Below are 22,075 nucleotides of genomic sequence, written 5' to 3'. Positions count from 1 at the left end.
ACTACAGCCGCCAGTTGTACGGTGTTTCCTCCAGCACATTGGTGCGGCTGGCTTCCTGGTTAAGCCAGCAGTGCGGTTTGGCAGGGTTGTGTTTCGAAGGACGCATGGCTTTCGCCTCTCTCGAGTTCTTACGGGAGTTGCAGCGATGGGACAAGCCTGTAGCTACCAATTGGATATCATGAAAAAGTTAAACATAAAAAAATAGCTGATTTCCTGATGTTTTTACTGTCTTTTATGTCCAACAAAGAAAACGACCCACCAAGCCCCCAAAATAATATATACTCTTTTTTTTTTCATTAAAAAAACTAAACAAAAAAACTTGGAGGGATGAATAAAACCAACTTGTTGGGGAACGCTGCTGAGCTATGATGTGTTCACATGTGGGAGTGATCTAACTGTCACACTGGTTCTCTCTTCATTCAAACCATTTCGGTTGATTGCAAACCTTTAAATACCAGTGACCACAGCTTATTTTTACGCCTGGTTCAGATCTGAGAAAGACAGACCACATTGTCCTCAGCTGATTTACTTCTGTGTTTCCTGTCAGAAGCATCTGAAGTGTAGATGGGGAAGCACTGTGATACTCTTAAGGGGTTCATTTCAGCGCAGCCCATAGACAGCCTGACAGGGAGAATGCTTTCGCTACCTTTTTCAGGATGTTGGACTGAGGCCTGTGCGGTTCACAGAGGATCTCCAGTACAGAGAACAGGCCACAAGTCAAAAGCAGCTGCCTGTTTTTTCCATTGAGGTTGGAACAACTTTGAGCTGAATGTAGATGTAGCTGAACTCACACAACCGTGGCTTTTGTATGCATGATTGTGTTATGCACCTAATATATTCAGTTACAGAGATCTGATCGCTGCACCTCCTTTGATTCAGAATTTGATACACACTTGGTACATGGGCCACATTTAGCTTCCACTCTGGAACAGGGCTTGTCATATACAGTTGAAGTCAGAAGTTTACATACACTACCGTTGGAGTCATGAAAACTAGTTTTTCAACCACTCCACAAGTTTCTTGTTAACAAACTATAGTTTTGGCAAGTCAGTTAGGACATCTACTTTGTGCATGACACAGGTAATTTTTCCAACAATTGTATGCAGACAAATTATTTCACTTATTATTCTATGTATCACAATTCCAGTGGGTCAAAAGTTTACATACACTAAGTAAACTGTGCCTTTAAACAGCTTGGAAAATTCCAGAAAATGATGTCATGGCTTTAAAAGCTTCTGATAGGCTAATTGACATAATTTGAGTCAATTGAAGGTGTACCTGTGGATGTATTTCAAGGCCTACCTTCAGACTCAGTGCCCTTTTGCTTGACATCATGGGGAAATCAGCCAAGACCTCAGAAGAGAAATTGTAGACCGCCACAAGTCTGGTTCATCCTTGGGAGCAATTTCCAAATGCCTGAAGGTACCACGTTCATCTGTACAAACAATAGTACACAAGTATAAACACCATGGTACCACAGCCGTCATACCGCTCAGGAAGGAGACGCGTTCTGTCTCCTAGAGATTAATGTACTTTGGTGCGAAAAGTGCAAATCAATCCCAGAACAGCAGCAAAGGACCTTGTGAAGATGCTGGAGGGAACAGGTACAAAAGTATCTATATCCACAGTAAAATTTGTCCTATATCGACATAACCTGAAAGGCCGTCCAGTAAGGAAGAAGCCACTGCTACAAACCCAGCATAAAATGCCCGACAACGGTTTGCAACTTCACATGGGGACAAAGATCGTACTTTTTGGAGAAATGTCCTCTGGTCAAAATAGATCTGTTTGACCATATTGACCATCATTATGTTTGGAGGAAAAGGGGGAGGCTTGCAAGTCGAAGAACACCATCCCAACCGTGAAGCACGAGGGTGGCAGCATCATGTTGTGGGGGTGCTTTGCTGCAGGAGGGACTGGTGCACTTCACAAAATAGATGGCATGACGAGGAAGGAAAATTATGTGGCTATATTGAAGCAACATCTCAAGACGTCAGTCAGGAAGTTAAAGCTTGGTCACAAATGGGTCTTCCAAATAGACAATGACCCCAAGCATACTTTCAAAGTTGTGGCAAAGTAACTTAAGGACAACAAAGTCAAGGTACTGGAGTGGCCATCACAAAGCCCTGACCTCAATCCTATAGAAAATTTGTGGGCAGAACTGAAAGAGCGTGTGCGAGCAAGGTGGCCTACAAACCTGATTCAGTTACACCAGTTTTGTCAGGAGAAATGAGCCCAAATTCACCCAACTTCTTGTGGGAAGCTTGTGGAAGGCTACCCGAAACGTTTGACCCAAGTTAAACAATTGAAAGACAATGCTACCAAATACTAATTGAGTGTGTGTAAACTTCTGACCCACTGGGAATGTGATGAAAGAAATAAAAGCTGGAAAAAAATCATTCTCTCTACTATTATTCTGACATTTCACATTCTTAAAATAAAGTGGTGATCCTTACTGACCTAAGACAGGGAATTTTTATTAGGATTAAATATCAGGATTTGCGAAAAACTGAGTTTAAATGTATTTGGCTAAGGTGTATGCAAACTTCTGACTTCAACTGTATACACACTCACTTTTGGTCTAAGGAGTAACTGCGCCTTAGACCTGAAGACTAGCATTAGCTACCTAAACTAATGCCCAGGTTTTAGCTCCGATGTATTCAGTTTTATCTCGGGCTAAAGCCAGTCTTGTGGCAGGACACCCAGTTGATCTGACAATTGTAGCCTCCTTTAAAGTAACTGTCCAGTGTTTCTAGATTTCTATGAAATATGATCATTCATATATAATAAAAAATATAAAATTAATTACAATATGAGTGAAATAATTTCCCAAAAATGTTTAAGGAAGTATGTTGAAAATCAGCTTTTCTGTGTTGGAATCGTGTGGGTATACCCCAACAATAGAATGATATGGGTGTATATGGTCCTTAAAGATATTCATATTGAAATACAAGAGACACATGCACACATTGAGCCTTTACTGTGTGATGGTAGAGTGTTTGTGGTTCCTATGTAGTTGCTCTCCCATGTCTTCATATCTGTGACTGGTGTAATGACGAACTTCAGGCCATGTAACCTGTGACACTGCTTCTGATGTAGGGAGACATTTGAATGAACTCAATATGGGAGCCCTATGTTGAGTTGGAGCGAATGATCAAAGATTAAAGAGATACATGCACTCGTATTGAGCATTTCCTGTGTGAGGGTAGAGTGTTTGTTGTTCCTATGTAGCTGCTCCCCTGTGGCCTCATACAGTGGGGCACAAAAGTATTTAGTCAGCCACCAATTGTGCAAGTTCTCCCACTTAAAAAGATGAGAGAGGCCTGTCATTTTCATCATAGGTACACTTCAACTATGACAGACAAAATGAGAAGAAAAAAAATCCAGAAAATCACATTGTAGGATTTTTAATGAATTTATTTGCAAATTATGGTGGAAAATAAGTATTTGGTCACCTACAAACAAACAAGATTTCTGGCTCTCACAGACCTGTAACTTCTTCTTTAAGAGGCTCCTCTGTCCTCCACTTGTTACCTGTATTAATGACACGTGTTTGAACTTGTTATCAGTGTAAAAGACACCTGTCCACAACCTCAAACAGTCACACTCCAAACTCCACTATGGCCAAGACCAAAGAGCTGTCAAAGGACACCAGAAACAAAATTGTAGACCTGCGCCAGGCTGGGAAGACTGAATCTGCAATAGGTAAGCAGCTTGGTTTGAAGAAATCAACTGTGGGAGCAATTATTAGGAAATGGAAGACATACAAGACCACTGATAATCTCCCTCGATCTGGGGCTCCACGCAAGATCTCACCCCGTGGGGTCAAAATGATCACAAGAACGGTGAGCAAAAATCCCAGAACCACACGGGGGGACCTAGTGAATGACCTGCAGAGAGCTGGGACCAAAGTAACAAAGCCTACCATCAGTAACACACTACACCGCCAGGGACTCAAATCCTGCAGTGCCAGACGTGTCCCCCTGCTTAAGCCAGTACATGTCCAGGCCCGTCTGAAGTTTGCTAGAGAGCATTTGGATGATCCAGAAGAAGATTGGGAGAATGTCATATGGTCAGATGAAACAAAAATATAGCTTTTTGGTAAAAACTCAATTCGTTGTGTTTGGAGGACAAAGAATGCTGAGTTGCATCCAAAGAACACCATGCCTACTGTGAAGCATGGGGGTGGAAACATCATGCTTGGGGCTGTTTTTCTGCAAAGGGACCAGGACGACTGATCCATGTAAAGGAAAGAATGAATGGGGCCATGTATCGTGAGATTTTGAGTGAAAATCTCCTTCCATCAGCAAGGGCATTGAAGATGAAACGTGGCTGGGTCTTTCAGCATGACAATGATCCCAAACACACCGCCCGAGCAACGAAGGAGTGTTTCAAGGTCCTGGAATGGCCTAGCCAGTCTCCAGATCTCAACCCCATAGAAAATCTTTGGGGGAGTTGAAAGTCTGTGTTGCCCAGCAACAGCCCCAAAACATCACTGCTCTAGAGGAGATCTGCATGGAGGAATGGGCCAAAATACCAGCAACAGAGTGTGAAAACCTTGTGAAGACTTACAGAAAATGTTTGACCTCTGTCATTGCCAACAAAGGGTATATAACAAAGTATTGAGATAAACTTTTGTTATTGACCAAATACTTATTTTCCACCATAATTTGCAAATAAATTCATAAAAATCCTACAATGTGATTTTCTGGATTTATTTTCTCATTTTGTCTGTCATAGTTGAAGTGTACCTATGATGAAAATTACAGGCCTCTCTCATCTTTTTAAGTGGGAGAACTTGCACAATTGGTGGCTGACTAAATACTTTTTTGCCCCACTGTATGTTTGGCTGATGTAATGCATGAAATAAATCCTCTGTGGACACTCCCTGTCCGCAACATTACATCTTCACACAATCATAGTATTGTCAAGTTTAAACTAGTACTGTTGAAGGGCCTGGGTGAAAGGTGAAATATGTCCTACATTCTTACGGTAGATATACCATTAAGCATCTGTACTACCCTTTTCCACAGATTGACTTGGGTGTCTGGTGGAGCTCAAATGTTAAACTGGTTGGTTAATACCTTTTGACTCTATTGCGTCAACCCGTGTTTGCGGATACAGAAGTAAGTTAAACTGGATCAACATTGTATTTGTACTTTTAATAAGTGAGCCAAAAGGTAAGGCCAAGAGGCCCTGTCCAAACCAAACGTCTACATTTACATTGGAGAGGGTCTGTCTCTGCCCTACTGGTATCCCCCAGGTCTCGGTACTAGGTGCTGTCTTGGTTTCCACCGCTGCGGATGCCATGGAGACTATAGTCCCCAGAGAGGTGAATCGCATTAGCAGTTTCCAAGTTTTTTTCCTTCCCTTAAATAGTTTGCAATTAGGTTTTGATGGCCTAATAAGAATCAGCATGCTCCCTCCACTGCTTGTTAACCAGGCCTCCAGGTGCTGCTGGATTTAGGAAGCTGTCTCACAATACGGTTGTCTGCTATTTTGGAGAGTGACTTAGCATGTGTGTCTATTTTCATGGATTGAATTGGTTTTGACATTTGAAATGGCTTCGTGGAAATGATATGCGGTGGGTTGTTCACTTCACACCTTTATGTTTTATTCATACTCATACTGTATCGAAGGAATCTCCTCCACACTTCCCTCTGGCGTGTCTTATTGAAACGATATGATGAACTTAGCACAACTGTCCACTGTATCAGACTCCGCTCTTTATAATAAAGGCTGTGTTATTCCTGCTGAACCATGCTCCACATGACTAAAGATACAGTGTATGAACTCTGCCTCAGTAGTGCTTCTTACAACTGTGTGAATCTGTGCCTCCCAGATGGGAGCCTTTTCCCTATATTGTGCACTACTTTTGACGGGGGCCCAATAGGCAACAGGGTGCCATTTGGGACGCAACCTGGGTCACTTATCTCAGACAAATAGAGAACAGAGATGGTGAACTCTGACTTTGTGCCTTCAAAAGGAAGCATTGTAGCCATTACTGTTTTCTGTCTTTGCAGATTGAAGGCACTAGTATCAACAGGAGGCAGGAGTGTACAGGCAGCATGTGACTGGTGAGTTCTAACACACACATGCACAGGTATACAAACACACACTCCCAGAGATTAACCATGTGTGTTATGCTGCCCTCTGCTGTGCTGCATATGTGTGAATGACTACAATTCTTTAAAGGCCCAGTGCAGTCAACATTTCCTGGGTTTTATATATATTTCCACACTATGAGGTTGGAATAATACTGTGAAATTGTGAAAAGTATATAATGATGTAAGAGCTGTTTGAAAAGACTATCTGAAATTTCAGCTTGTTTTGGTGGGATGGAGTTTTGGCTTGCCTGGTGACATCACCAGATGGTAAATGAGTTAATAGACCAATAAGAAAGAGAGTTCCAAACCTCTTTTTCAATAACAGCCAGCTAGTTTTTCAGTTTTCCCCTCCCTACTCAGACCACGTCCAGACAGTCCTAGCTGTTCTTGCTTGAGAAATTACTATTTTCTAAGAAGCTATTTTTTAGTTTATTTTTGACCATTTTAAATGGAAACATTCACAGTAAGGTACTTAATTGTTACCCAGAAATGATTTCATATTGAGATAAAAACAGCTGCATTGGAGCCCCGCTCCCCCCCACACACACACATCTTCTACCTCAGTCGTTGATAAGCCTCCTCCTCCTCTTCTTCTTCTCCTGCTCTTCCTCAGGCTGTTCTCCCATGTGGATGACCCCTTCCTGGATGACCCGTTGCCCAGAGAGTACGTCCTGTACTTGCGCCCCAGCGGACCCCTGCAGAATCAGCTCCATCACTTCTGGCAGCAGTCCCGCGTCTCCTGCGGCAAGAACAAGGCCCACAACATCTTCCCCCACATCACGCTCTGCCAGTTCTTCATGGTGAGCCCAGGGGGAAATGACACACCTCACGTCATACATCAACACATGAATGCTTCTCCCTCGAATTCAGCTAACCATGAAGTATTGTAATTATATTACTTAAGACTTATGAAAAGGTGCTGAAGGTGTTCTTTGACTGTCCCAATAGGTGAAGCCTTTGAAAAACACTTTTTGGTTCCATGTAGAACCTAAAAAAGTTCCACCTGTAACCAAAAATAGTTATTCTATGGGGACAGCCGAAGAACCCTTTTGGAACCCTTTTTTCTAAGTGTGCATTTATCCAGGAAGTCCCGTTGAGGTCAAGAGACTGTAACATCTGTCTAGTAAGGGCCAGTTTACAGATTAAGCCTAGTCCTGGACTAAAACGTGCTTTCAATGGTGATTCTCCATTGAGCACAAGTCCAAGGACTAGGACTAATCTGTGTCTGGAAAACTGGCCCTAAATGTTAATGTAAGACTCAGTGTTTGTGTGGTACTCAGACTCTACCCTGTCCCGCAGTGTGCAGACAAGAAGGTGGATGCCCTGTTGGAGGCCCTGCAGGCCACGGTCGGCCAATGGAGGGGTCGTTTCCCTAGCCCTCTGCCCCTGGAACTCTACACCTCCTTCAACTTCATAGGCCTCTTCGTCGAGGAGCAGATCGCAGATGTCCTCAAGCAGTTTGCTGCTGACTTTGCTTCCGAGGCTGCCAGAAAAGCAGGTAGGAACTATCTCTACCTGTGACACATGGACACACACTCACGCACGCACGTAAGCACGCCAGACACACACACACAAGCATACCCACGTTGCCTTTTTACAGGCAGTCTATCACTCCACATGCTTTGGTCAGAAAATTACATATTTTAAGCTGGTAAGGGATGACTGTAATCAGGGCTGAATTTATTGGCGGGCCCTACCGACTGATCAATTATTTGACTGAGACACGCAAAGAAAGAAAGACACATCAATCTCAGATTAAGCATCTGAGCGAGTGAAACAGCTCGTCTCTGTCTCTGTATGTGTGGACCATGTATCTGATGCTGTCTAGACAAAATGGTTATGGCATGTCATACTCTTTCTGGCCAGACAGCATCAGATACACGGGCTACATATAGTAAGACAGAGGGGTGCTGTTTCGCTCGCTAGTTTCTGCAGAGAGGAAGAGGCGAAGTGAGAGGGCTTGCTCTCCCGCAAATCTGTCCTGAATAAGCCCGTTGCGTTTATATGCAGACCTAAACTTGTCACCTGCATTCCGGCCTTTGGGACAACGACTCACATTGTTAGGGCGGAGACATGAGCATCTCGTCATTACATACGAGATAGTTTCAGCCACTTGGTTTCAGCCACTTGAACATTAGAAAGGAAAGTTGGTGGGTGCACAGTGCACTGTTCGGAGGCTGGCTTCCCCTAAAGTAAATTGATGTTTTGCCAAAATTATATAATTACTCCTGTCTAAATAAAATCATTCAAAAATACTCTACCAGAGAACTTGACTTGGCCACAGAGGATCATTATCTTCTTAAAATGTTTGTTTTGTTGCTGTGGATTGTTTCAAATCACAAGTGTATAGGTCTATGCCTATTGGGATAGGCAGCAATTTGGGCAGAGCGCGTGGCAATAGGCCTAGCTGATTATTGAGTTGCGGCTATCAGTGAAAAGCATCTAAAATGTGTGAAGATCATGTGTCTTGAGTATAAAATGTTGAGACTAGAAGAAGGGGCTGGGTGTGTGGCGAAGATATGGGGTTCTCTCTCCAGAATACATGCACTCAGCACTCCAGAATGTTCTCCGGTGTCTCCCGCCAAATCTTGCACAGTCATTGTTTCATTGTGTGAATTGTTTGACCTTTGATTGTTTCTTTTTGTCAATTCAACATTACATATGTAACCAGTAGTCCTAGTAAATATACCGTTCATCTCTGTCATTTAGTTACATTCATTTCGGTTAATGCATGTATTACAGTAATTTACCATTCTCAGAGTGGAAACGTTGTTTGCAGAGTTCACAACCTGCTACACTTGTGAGAAACACGATTTGGTTTATTTCATAACCATCGTTTAGGAGTTTTGTCAATTTTTTCACTGTCTTTTGTTTGGAGTGCTCCATGTGAGCAATGAGCATGTGTGTGGTTTCTCTGTCCTGATAACATGAAGGGAGCGTTCGCGTCTGAGTACGCCAACCTGCCGAGTTGGTACAATGTTGCATTGCGCTAGCGATAGCTCAAGTCAAGACAGATAGAAAGGGAGGCAGAGATATTAATGTGATTGAAAGAACCAGAATTTTCATCAGGATATTTTCCACTTTTTTTTGCGGCTTTAGTCCTATGTATTTTATTTAGGTGATGATGGACGTTAAAGGCCTACTGCTGCATTGGCCTATAGTCATATGGCACGCAGATAGGTTTAAATGGTAGGATAAATTGTAAGCTTCCCCAAACTTGAAATTCACGAGCTGCCTACACTCTTAGAAAAAAGGGTTCCAAAACGGTTCTTCAGACCATAGGAGAACCCTTTTTGGTTGCTGGTAAAACCCCTTTTTGGTTACAGGTAGAACCCTTTTGGGTTCCATGTAGAACCCTCTGTGGAAATGGTTCTTCAAAGGGTTCTCCTATGGGTACAGCCAAAGAACCCTTCTGTGTTCTAGATAGCAGCTTTTTTTCTAAGAGTGTATGGTCTTTATCATAACACCCATTAACAAAATGTGTTTGCGCGCAAGCACACAGGATGTGCCCGTGAATAAAAATCAAATGCTTGTCCAACTGATTCGTTCTGGCGCCGGCCCTGACTGTAATGCTTAATCCTAAAGAGATTATCCTCACCATAAAGCACCGGCAGTTTGGAGCTTCATTTCAAATTGTGCATGGTGGATTATAACACGTCAAAAAAGATTGCTTGGAAAATATGGGGACATTTTGCTCAAGTCTGTAGTTCTATGATTTGTTGAGCTAGATTTCCACTGTAGTAGTTTGCCCCACAGAAATGGCTTTCTTTATGTTCTTTACCTTTATTCACTCGTGCTCCTCTCTCTGTCTCAGATGTCCATTTAGAGCCCCATAAGAAGCAGCTCCATGTGACGTTAGCCTACTACTTCCCCACCAATCACCTGACCTCCCTGGAAAAGCTGGCCAAGGGAATCGAGGTGAAGCTAGGCTGTGATTGGCTGGCTGTCCTTTTCTCCCGGGACATTCGGTTTGCCAATCATGAGGTAATAATAACACTTTGTTTTCATTTCACATCCAATACTACTCTTGTACTTTCTACTAATCAACACCATGAAATAGACCTTGTACCTTCTACAAGACAAGCTCATGAGCCATTTATAATAATTGATATTCTTCAAGAATCAATGGGAATATACAGTATAATTAATTTAGAAACAGCTGTAAATGTCACAGTGGCCCTTTACGAGCTTGCCCATTTACACCTATAGCCTTGCATTGTACTGTATTCTGGTGTTAGATACAGCGTTGGTGTGCTAAAGCTGTGTCCTTCCCTCCCTCTGTTGCAGACGCTGCGCGTGATGTATCCCTACGCCCCTCAGAATGAGGACGAGCTGGAGCTGGTCCTGGGTGACTTTGTCTTCACGTCTCCCTTGGAGCAGAAAAACACCAGCGAGGGCTGGGTCTACGGGTCCTCCCTGGCCACGGGGCTGTCCGGCCTATTGCCTGAGAACTACGTCAGCCGGGCAGACGAGTGTGACACCTGGGTCTTCCACGGGTGAGCCCTCAGAATGTGCTTCTTACTTACACCCCTGGCGTGCTTCTTACTTCTTACTACTTACAGTCCTGGGTCCAGAACATAGGGGCAGGGGTCAATTCCATTTCAATTCAGTCAATCCAGAAGGAACTGTTTGCATCTTGAATTGGAATTGACCCGTACCCAGGGCCAGAACACTGTAAAAGAGCATGGAGAGTTCTGCTCAGTAGTCAGTAGTGATGAATGAGTAGTAGTGAGTATGTGTGTTAACTCTTGTCTTCTACCCTGTGCAGATCACACTCCTTCTTCAATTGCTCCGCCACCTCCGACAAAGAGAGCAGGGAAAGGGGCCTGTTCGATGGGCTGCTGGACAGCCGTCGCCTCGACAACGCAAGCCCTGGGGACACACCCACTTCGAGCCTCATCTATCATCCCATGCAGGTACTGGCACTTTTTCCAAAGAAAAGAAAGAAGTTTCTTTAACTAAACCATACAGCTTTTCCTAACCAGGATAACTAGTGGCTAGCGTTTAATCCTGATCAGGAAAAATTCCTGGTCCTGGTTATGATATGCAGCAGGATTCTTATTATTCTTGAAGAATGACTTCAAATCAAGGTTATCATAGTAAATGAAAACAAAAACAAATCCTTCCACCATATTTTTTTGCACCAGTCTTTGCGCTATTCATATTAAATCCAAGTCTCATTGAGATTGACTTTAGAATGTATGTACATTGGTGGCCAAAAGTTTTGAGAATTACACAAATATTCATTTTCACAAAGTCTGCTGCCTCAGTTTGTATGATGGCAATTTGCATATACTCCAGAATGTTATGAAGAGTGATCAGATGAAATGCAATTAATTGCAAAGTCCCTCTTTGTCATGCAAATGAACAGAACCCCCCCAAACATTTCCACTGCATTTCAGCTCTGCCACAAAAGGACCAGCTGACATCATGTCAGTGATTCTCTTGTTAACACGGGTGTGAGTGTTGACGACGACAAGGCTGGAGATCACTCTGTCATGCTGATTGAGTTCCAATAACAGGCTGGAAGCTTCAAAAAGAGGGTGGTGCTTGGAATCATTGTTCTTCCTCTGTCAATCATGGTTACCTGCAAGGAAATACGTGCCGTCATCATTGCTTTGTACAAAAAGGGCTTCACAGGCAAGGATATTGCTGCCAGTAAGATTGCACCTAAATCAACCATTTATCGGATCATCAAGAACTTCAAGGAGAGCGGTTCAATTGTTGTGAAGAAGGCTTCAGGGCGCCCAAGAAAGTCCAGCAAGCGCCAGGACTGTCTCCTAAAGTTGATTCAGCTGTGGGATTGGGGCACCACCAGTACAGAGCTTGCTCAGGAATGGCAGCAGGCAGGTGTGAGTGCATCTGCACACACAGTGAGGCAAAGACTTTTGGAGGATGGCCTGGTGTCAAGAAGGACAGCAAAGAATCCACTTCTCTCCAGGAAAAACATCAGGGACAGACTGATATTCTGCAAAAGGTACAGGGATTGGACTGCTGAGGACTGTGGTAAAGTCATTTTCTCTGATGAATCCCCTTTTTGGGGCATCCGGAAAAAAACTTGTTCAGAGAAGACAAGGTGAGCGCTACCATCAGTCCTGTGTCATGCCAACAGTAAAGCATCCTGAGACCATTCATGTGTGGGGTTGCTTCTCAGCCAAGGGAGTGGGCTCACTCACAATTCTGCCTAAGAACACAGCCATGAATAAAGAATGGTACCAACACATCCTCCGAGAGCAACTTCTCCCAACCATCTAGGGACAGTTTGGTGATGAACAATGCCTTTTCCAGTATGATGGATCACCTTGCCATGAGGCAAAAGTGATAAGTAAGTGGTTCGGGGAACAAAACATTGATATTTTGGGTCCATGGCCAGACACTTCCCAGACCTTAATCCCATTGAGAACTTGTGGTCAATACTCAAGAGGTGGGTGGACAAAAAAAAAACACAAATTCTGACAAACTCCAAGCATTGATTATGCAAGAATGGGCTGCCATCAGTCAGGATGTGGTCCAGAAGTTAATTGACAGGATGCCAGGGTGGATTGCAGAGGTCTTGAAAAAGAAGGGTCAACACTGCAAATATTGACTCTTTGCATCAACATCATGTAATTGTCAATGAAAGCCTTTGACACTGAAACACTTGTAATTATACTTCAGTATTCCATAGTAACATCTGACAAAAGTATATAAAGACACTGAAGCAGCAAACTTTGTGGAAATTAATATTTGTGTCATTCTCAACTTTTGGCCACGACTGTACTACTGCCCTCAGTTGCGAGAAATGACATCCCCAAAACACTATACAACACCAATGGCTCCTAGCCTCCAACGCATGCTTTCTGTCCCTAACACCAAAACATTTATTTATTTATTTAGCCTTTATTTAACTATGCAAGTCAGTTAATAAGAACATATTCTTATTTACACTGACGGCCTAGGAACAGTGGGTTAACTGCCTTGTTCAGGGACAGAACGACAGATTTTTACCTTGTCAGCTCGGGGATTCGATTTAGCAACCTTTTGGTTACTAGCCCAACACTCTAACCCTAGACTACCTGCCGCCCCTAAAACTGAAACTAAATCATATAAAAATGAAATATAAATATTTGTATACAACTATAACTAAATTAAAACTAGCAAATCCGGTCTGAAAAGGAAATTAAACTGAACTTCAAATAAAAAAATACTAACTAATGTTAATAAAAACGAATATAAAAACACAAACCATAATAACCTTGCTGCAATACAAAGCTGTTTTTCTGGTGTACTGATCAATTCTTGAAAATGTTGGGAAATGTTATGGATTTGATGCCCCAATTCACTGTATTGTTTCTTAGGTGCTTCGGGTCGGTAGCAATCACTCTCAGCTGCCCAAGCGGACCCTGTTTGTCTGCCGGCACAGTGAGCGGATGGATGTGGTGTTTGGGAAACACTGGCTTTCACTGTGCTCTGACTCCAAAGGTGAGCAGAGTCAAATCAAATCAAATAAAACTTTATTTGTCACATGCGCCGGATACAAGTGTAGACCTTACCGTGAAATGCTTACTTACAGTACAAGCCCTTAACCAACAGTGCAGTTCAAAAAGAGTTAAGAAAATATTTACCAAATAAACTAAAGTAAAACTTAAAAAATAATTAAAAGTAACACAATAACATAACAGTAACGAGGCTATATACAGGGGGTACCGGTACCGAGTAAGTGTGCTGGGGTACAGGTTAGTTGAGGTAATTTATACATGTAGGTAGAAGTGAAGTGACTACGCATATACAGTATAATAGTCTCCTGGGGAGAAAAAGGTTTTGTCGTGCTGTCTTCATAACTGTCTTGGTGTGTTTGGACCATGATAGTTTGTTGGTGATGTGGACACCAAGGAACTTAAAACTCTCGACCGCTCCATTACAACCCCATCAATGTTTTTGGGGGCCTGTTCTGCCTGCCTTTTCCTGTAGTCCATGATCAGCTCCTTTGTCTTGATCACATTGAGGGAGAGGTTGTTGTCTTGGCACCACACTGCCAGTTCTCTGACCTCCCACCTATAGTCGTGTTTGGCTAAACAGTTCTGGGTGAACAGGGAGTACAGGAGGGGACTGAGTACACACCCCTGAAGGATCCCGGTGTTGAGGATCAGTGTGGCAGACATGTTGTTGCCTACCCTTACCACCTGGGGGCGGCCCGTCAGGAAGTCCAAGATCCAGAGGGAGGTGTTTAGTCCCAGTGTCCTTAGCTTAGTGATGAGCTTTGTGGGCACTATGGTGTTGAACGCTGAGCTGTAGTCAATGAACAGCATTCTCGCATAGGTGTTCCTTTTGTCCAGGTGGGAAAGGGCAGTGTGGAGTGCTATTGAGATTGCGTCATCTGTGGATCTGTTGGGGTTGTATGCGAATTGGAGTGGGTCTAGGGTATCCATGAGGATGCTGTTGATGTGAGCCATGACCAGCCTTTCAAAGCACTTCATGGCTACCGACGTGAGTGCTACGGGGCGGTAATCATTTAGGCAGGTTACCTTCACTTCCTTGGGCACAGGGACTATGGTGGTCTGCTTGAAACATGTAGGTATTACAGACTCGGTCAGGGAGAGGTTGAAAATGCCAGTGAAGACACTTGCCAGTTAGTCCGCGCATGCTTTGAGTACACGTCCTGGTAATCCGTCTGGTCCCGTGGCTTTGTGAGTGTTGACCTGTTTAAAGGTCTTGCTCACATCGGCTACCAAGAGCGTTATCACACAGTCATCCAGAACAGCTGGTGCTCTCGTGCATGCTTCAGTGTTGCTTGCCTCGAAGCGAGCATAAAAGGCATTTAGCTCGTCTGGTAGGCTCGCTTCAGTGGGCAGCTCGCGTCTGGGTTTCCTTTGTAGTCCATAATAGTTTTCACAGCCATGCCTCGTCCGACGAGCGTCAGAGCCGGTGTAGTAAGATTCAGTCTTAATCCTGTTGAAAGATTAGTGGAATCTGTGTGGGTAGATGGGCAGGTAGGATGACTGACAGTGAAGGTGAACAGGTGGTCACGTGTCAGGTGACAGAGGAATGGATGAGACTGAGGCAGGAATTCCTTTAACCATAATGTGGTATATTTACTGAGTAGTCTGTGCTGCATCACAAAGGAAACAAATAACATGTATCCAATCAAATTCATAATCAAAGATCAAATCATATCATTCATTATTAACATAATTTAGGGAATTCAACAGTCCAGTTCATTAAGAAGTCAATAGTAATCATCCGTGAGTCATTTAGGCTCGTAACTATTTATCATAAATCCCAGACCCAAACTGCCATAATTGACGCTTTGCTTGTTTGATGGTTCTTCTGAGGGCATAGCGGATAATATCCGGATTAGTGTCCCGCTCCTTGAAAGCAGCAGCTCTAGCCTTTAGCTCGATGTGGATATTGCCTGTAATCCATGGCTTCTGGTTAGGATATGTACGTCCGGTCACTGTGGGGAAAGACGTCCTTCGATATGCTTATTGATGAAGCCGATGACGGAGGTGGTATACTCCTCAATGCCATTGGATGAATCCCGGAACATATTACAGTCTGTGCTAGCAAAACAGTCCTGTAGCGTAGCATCCGCGTCATCTGACCACTTCCGTATTGAGCGAGACACTGGTACTTCCTGCTTTAGTTTTTGCTTGTACGCAGGAATCAGGAGGATAGATTTGCCAAATGGAGGGTAGGGAGAGCTTTGTATGCATCTCTGTGTGTGGAGTAAAGGTAGTCTAGAGTTTTTTTTTCCCTCTGGTTGCATGTGACATGCTGGTAAATATTTGGTAAAACTGATTTAAGTTTGCCTGCATTAAAGTTCCCGGCCACTAGGAGTGCCGCTTCTGGATGAGTATTTTTTTGTTTGCTTATGGCCTTATAGAGTTGGCTGAGTGCGGTCTTAGTGCCAGCATCGGTCTGTGGTGGTAAATAGACGGCTACGAATAATATAGATGAGAACTCTCTTGGTAGATAGTGTGGTCTACAGCTTATCATAAGGTACTCTATCTGAGGCGAGCAATACCTCGAGACTTCTTTAATATTAGACATCGCGCATCAATCCTAAAAGCAAGTGTGCTTTCAAAGGAGTCATACAATTTGAGTTGGATGAATCTGATGTTTTGATTGGATAGATAAAACGGCAGTATTGTTTGTAGGTTTTGAAACCATAACAGCAGTGTGCTGGGTTGTGGTATTCTGTTCTACAGGTAGATATGTGCGCACTAACCTGAACATGCCAGTCAGCCTGCCCATGTGGAATGGAGGACACCGAGATTACGACATGGACACCCCCATCACTGTGTTTGGTTCCACACAAGCACAAATAGTGGGTACGTGGTTGTCAACACATATGTTATCTGCCCAATTCCATGTTTAATGTTTCATTACAGTGTGATAACAACCTATTCCTCTGTCTATCTGTCTGCCTGTGTTGCAGGTCAGGCGTTGTTGGAGAGCAACACAGTGATAGACTTTGTGTACTGTTCGCCTTCTCTGCGCTGTGTCCAGACTGCTCAGAACATCCTCAAAGGTAACCAGCATGTAGTTACTTGCCACCACAAATCCTGCTTAGGATAAAAAGCCTTATCGATTGTGTTCGCCTCTCTAACCCCTGATGAAGACTTTAAAGGGCGATCTGCAGTTTCTACATCCATTTTGGGGCTTATAAATGAATGATATGTACCCATTGATTCTAGAAGAATATAACTTGTAAATTAATTGTATCTACCCATTGATTCGAGAACAATTTAATTTACAAATGAATTATATGTACCCATTGATTCTTGAACAATCTCATTTATAAATGCTTCATGAGTTTAGCAACTGTTGTACTCCATCAGAACCAAAATTATACACTTTTTCACTCCAATGTTTGTAAACAAAGTAAATGTAAGAATACACTATATAGCCTACAAACATAGTTAAAACTATCATTTGATATCATGGATGGTCAGTTCTTGCATCCATAGCTCTGTCTATGAATTAGATTTCTCCAGACCCATCCCGTGGCAGGGAGGACGCTTTGTTATTGTTTCAACTGTGGATTGCCCCTTTAGTGGTTGAAATGTTGTCAATGAACATAGTTGAGAGCATATCATGTGTTCTGGTCCAACCCTTTCCTCCGAGGCACTTATGTGGATCTGAGAGGGGGTTGATAAGTTTAGCCAATATGGTAGTAGTTCCCTTTCCTTCTGATAGGCTAAGTGAAATTGTTTCCAAATTGCTTATCTCAATCCAATCATTTCAGATCTACGTAAGTGGCTAGGGGACTAGGGGTTGTTTTTGGACAAGGCTGGTGTGTGCAGCAGAGGCTGCAGTCTTGCTCTTTTGCTTATGCGCCTCTCTATCTCCCCTTGCAGGTCTGCAGCAGGATGGCAAGCTGAAGATCAGAGTGGAACCAGGGCTATTCGAATGGACCAAGTGGGTCTCTGGGAGCTCTCTTCCTGCCTGGATCCCTCCCACAGACCTGGCTGCATCCCACTTCAGTGTTGACACAACATACAGGTGATACAGGCAAGACTGTTTCCTGGTTCACCTCCATACTGTACTCTTACTGGCCATTTACACTATACAAGCGGCACTTGCCTAGCCACGCTAGCCTCGCCCTCGTGCTAACAAGCTAGCAAGCAAGCTTGGTTGTGCTACGTATTAACAGCCATTGTCAGCCAATCCAGTAGGGTTTGGAAGCTATGGTGAGAATCGATTGGTCAGTCGCTTCACCATATCACGGAGGATTTAATGAAAATTCTGCTTTCCCCAGCTTTAGTCCTGCCCTTTTCAGCTTCCGCGCCCATGCTCGCATCGCTCAACGGTCCCTCGCCAACTCTCCGCTTCTCTCGCTTTCCTTCCATTGAAGATGAATGGCCGATGTTTCACCGCGCGATGCCACTTCCATGTGTAAACGCAGATTTAGGCTCCATCCAGAAACCACCCCTAGTCCCTTTAACCTTGGGACTAGGCACAGGTATAAAGACAACCAGATATGTACAAATAATATGTTTAACATTCCATTAAGCCTATCAAAGAAAATGATGGAGCTACTACCATGTTGCCTATGCTTATTTAATTCCTTCTGACCTACGTACATGAAGTGGTAAAGGTAGGGGCTAAGGGTTGTTGCTGGATGGGGCCGGGGCCTTTTCAGCCATGCCTCTGTCTCACATGTTCTCACTCCTTCTTCCCACAGACCTCTCATCCCAATATGCAAACTTAGCGTGTCGGAGTCCTATGACACGTACGTGAGCCGGAGCTACCAAGTGACCAAAGACATTCTGTCTGACTGCAAAAATATGGGTAATTATGATGCAGGGTTCAGTCACTGCTGTGGCTTTGGATGGGATGTGTATAAAAAAAACAGTCCTGCATTCAATTAGTACCTATCTTTCAAATCCTTTAGCTGTGCTCAATTGAGCTTGCCTGGCGCAATGGAATCAACGTAATAGTCCCAAAAGTGCAAACCCTGTTCATCTCCCACTCCACGCTAGACAGGCTCAATCAAATGCTCGTTGCATTTGAAAGCAAACCAATACAATTTGAATCCCAGATGTGATACAGAAACATCTTGTGTGGGATGGACTTTGGGATTCATCTGGTCCGTGTTGATCTTCCCTTCCCTCATCTCCTCATCTCTCACTCTGTAGGAAACAACATACTGATTGTGGCCCATGCTTCCTCTCTGGAGGCCTGCACCCGACAGCTCCAGGGCCGCAGCCCCCAGACCTCCAAGGACTTCATCCAAGTAGTCAGGAAGGTCAGCTGAAGTTTATTTTACTCGCTCAATGTGATATTTTATTTTGATCTCATTGTGTCTTCCCCCTCACTCTTTTTCACTCTTACTTTCACCCTGTGCCTATCTCTCTGTATCTGTGTTTCTGTCTGTCTGTCTCTCTTGGTCCGCCTCTCTCTCTCTCTCTCTTTCTCCCCCTCTGCCTTTCCACCCCACTTCCTAACTTTCATTCTGCCTTTATTGCGGCTGACGAGAGCCTCTTTCCCTCCTGTAGATCCCCTACCTGGGTTTCTGTACGTGCGAGGAGCAGAGTGACACGGGGATCTGGCAGCTGGTGGACCCACCCATCCTGCCCCTCACACATGGACCCAACCACAGCTTCAACTGGAGGGAGACCCTCCTCCAGGAATGACATCCGCTTCCGTGGAGAGCAGACTTGCTCAGCCCCATCCCGAGGATGTAGTTTCTGGTCAAACAGCACTGAAAGACCCCACCAGAGTCAATGGGTGGTTGGACCTGGATGTACTATACTGTACATATTGTCATTTGACAGTATTGTTGACATTTCTAATTTGACAGTATTGTTGTTAGTGAGAGTGGAGAGGGCAGGGCTAAGTCTCGGCCTGGTTGATCATGGAGGCTAAGCACATGAACCATTACATATTATATAATCAACTGCGTGCCAGAAGGAAGTCACAAGGTTGAGAACATTGACCTAAAAAACCGAACAGAGTAGTTTGTGTTTCGAAAAGCAATTGTATCCCTAGTCCCGCTTGCAGATGTTATCCTCAAAAGCCCTTGATTGTAGCCGCAAGTCATGTCTCGGATGTTTCACGTGTGGAATCTGTGTTTCTGTGTGTATAAAGTTGAACTCATTGTGGGAGAAAACATGCTAAACTTAGTTCATGATCTCTTGCAATGTGTTCAGTATGACATCGTTTATGACTTTATGGTCACGTTGTATGCTGGTTGTATAAAAACATTTTGTTAACGAAGGTAACCAGAAAAATCTGTCTGCCTGGTTGTTATGTGACCAGATGGCAACCAACATATGAAGGATTTACTTTGACATCATGATCTCGTCATACAAAATGCATCTTTACATGGTTGTAACTGAGACCAGTTGACCATCTGGTTTTATGACTTCTTCACAACCAGAAAAACAGTTTACAACCAGAAAATGAGTTCATTAAGACGGCATGGGCCAAATGTTTTCCACTGGGTGGCTTTTCACCCGGGATTTGTTTGAAACAGTCTCGATGGGACAAAATGAACTATTGACAATCACAGATGAGCCTTGGTGAGGCAGGTCTAATAACCAGAAGTTAGGAACCTCCACTGTATGTGTTTATTTTACATAATGTAAGGTCTTACGGCAGAATAGTTGTCGACCACTGCACTAGAAAATATCTTTCAGTCTTCCAGTTGTGACCATTTATATTTTATTCAGATACTTAACAATTGAAGAGCTTTTATCAAATCTTATTAAAAAGACCTGTCCTGTGGTAGGAAAATAAGTTTTTCTCAGGTGCAGTTTTCATTGTGACCTAATACAGTATTTGCATTTCATTGGGTCATTGTTGTGAGTGCCTCTGAAGATTGAACCTGATTTCTCTTGACGTCTCAGTGGTGAAATCAGAGGGAGGTTCACTGCTCATTATGTCAACTTGAATGCTTTTGTGTAGCCTCATCTAAATCTATCTGATCGAAATTTGTGATAAAGGTGTCAGTGAGGAACAAAGCAGACCTACATCAGAGGTTAGCCACATGCACTGTTGAGGAAACTCTGGAAACTGAGGAGGAAGCCATCTGTGTCAATTTGTGTTCATTTATTGTCTCAAATATTGTATTTCCAAATGTATATACATTTTAATTTAAGTAATTTAAGTTTTTCACCAAAATGCTAAAAGTTAAGTCAAACATATTCTTTATATTTGGGCGAAGATTTGCAAAAGATTGAAAAGATTGCCACTTGTATATTCAGATATGAGCATATCTGAAGTGTGTTCTTTATTTTGATTCAAAAATGGTCTGAATTCCCCCCTCTATATGTTACAGACATGATCACTGTTTCAGATATGTAGAAGATACATATGAAATAAATAACAAATCGGGTCATTTATTTTTGTATTGTTATCTATTTTTATTTTATTAGATCGAGAACTCCTTCAACACCTTGTTCAATAGTATTATGGTTTAGCCACTAGGTGTAGGTATAAGACCTTTGGAATGGACTACATATCTTAGGGAGAAAATGAGCCTGAAGCCCCACATGGGGCACACGGAAACGCGACCCCTCATATTTGTCTTGTATTTTTTTTTCAGATGTTAAATTAATCACTAAACTTATGGCTCTAGATTGCAGGAAAAATATGCTTCAGGTGTTTGAAAAATTTAAAATTCTCCATCATTACGTACTTGGTGCCCCCTATAAAATAATAGGTCCATGACACCCCTGGCCTGAAGTGATTTAAAAATAAAGAAATCCTTAGAAAATTATGCAGTAAGTAGACATAAATAACGAACTGAAAGGAATAAGATACTGTCATATTGTGTGTAAAAAAAAATGTTGGAGTTTTGGCCTGCCTGGTGAATTAAATTAGTTAATAGACTGATAAGAAAGAGAGCTCCAAACATCTTTGCCAATAACAGCTAGTTTTCTCCTCCCCATTCAGACCTCTCCTAGACAGTCCTAGCAAAATTCTTGCTTGAGAAAATGCTCTTTGCATGAAGTTATTTTTGTTTCTTTTTGACCATTTTAATTGAAAACAATCACAGTAAGGTACTTAATTGTTACCTAAAAATGACATAATATGAGGATACAAACAGCCGCATTGGACCTTTAATGGGATACTTCAGTATTTAGCCATTTTTATGTCTCTGTGTCCATTATAAGGGAAGTTAGAGGTAGTTTCATGAGTCAATGCTAACTAGCGAAAGTGCAATGACTGGAAGTCTATGGGTATCACTCTAGTTAGCAATTGCTCTAGCGCTAGTTAGCAACTTCCTTCAAAAGGCATGCAGAGACATAAACATGTTATCGACAAGTTCATTTGAATCTGGGGAAGTAGATAAAGGGCCTCATTGCCAAAATCCTCAGGTTAAGCAACCCAAGCCTGGTTAAACCAGACTGAACTCTGCTGTCAGTCTGATTTACCAGGCAAAAGTGACCCTATCACACCTGATGATGATGATGCATGCATGTCAGCACCACCGATAACGTACCTTGCCACACAAATAATCATGCATAAAACATCATAAA

At 43.0% G+C, this 22,075-nt stretch overlaps 1 protein-coding gene across 1 annotated transcript in view; it reads left to right on the top strand.

The window, feature by feature from the left end:
- Positions 1-20,935, top strand: part of LOC115136871 (ubiquitin-associated and SH3 domain-containing protein B-like) — a 51,578-nt gene extending 30,643 nt beyond the window's left edge. Inside the window, exons 2-14 of the mRNA XM_029672744.2 lie at positions 6,024-6,077; positions 6,721-6,907; positions 7,407-7,605; positions 9,922-10,091; positions 10,395-10,603; positions 10,876-11,023; positions 13,445-13,568; positions 16,295-16,417; positions 16,525-16,617; positions 17,447-17,591; positions 18,274-18,380; positions 18,728-18,837; positions 19,088-20,935. Coding sequence (XP_029528604.1) covers positions 6,024-6,077; positions 6,721-6,907; positions 7,407-7,605; positions 9,922-10,091; positions 10,395-10,603; positions 10,876-11,023; positions 13,445-13,568; positions 16,295-16,417; positions 16,525-16,617; positions 17,447-17,591; positions 18,274-18,380; positions 18,728-18,837; positions 19,088-19,225 — 1,807 coding nt within the window. The 3' untranslated portion in view covers positions 19,226-20,935. The remainder of the gene's footprint in view (positions 1-6,023; positions 6,078-6,720; positions 6,908-7,406; positions 7,606-9,921; positions 10,092-10,394; positions 10,604-10,875; positions 11,024-13,444; positions 13,569-16,294; positions 16,418-16,524; positions 16,618-17,446; positions 17,592-18,273; positions 18,381-18,727; positions 18,838-19,087) is intronic.
- Positions 20,936-22,075: the final 1,140 nt, after the last annotated feature.

Source organism: Oncorhynchus nerka, linkage group LG11 (assembly GCF_034236695.1).
Source record: "Oncorhynchus nerka isolate Pitt River linkage group LG11, Oner_Uvic_2.0, whole genome shotgun sequence".
Lineage (NCBI taxonomy): Eukaryota > Metazoa > Chordata > Actinopteri > Salmoniformes > Salmonidae > Oncorhynchus > Oncorhynchus nerka.
This window is presented reverse-complemented; position numbering and strand designations above follow the sequence as displayed.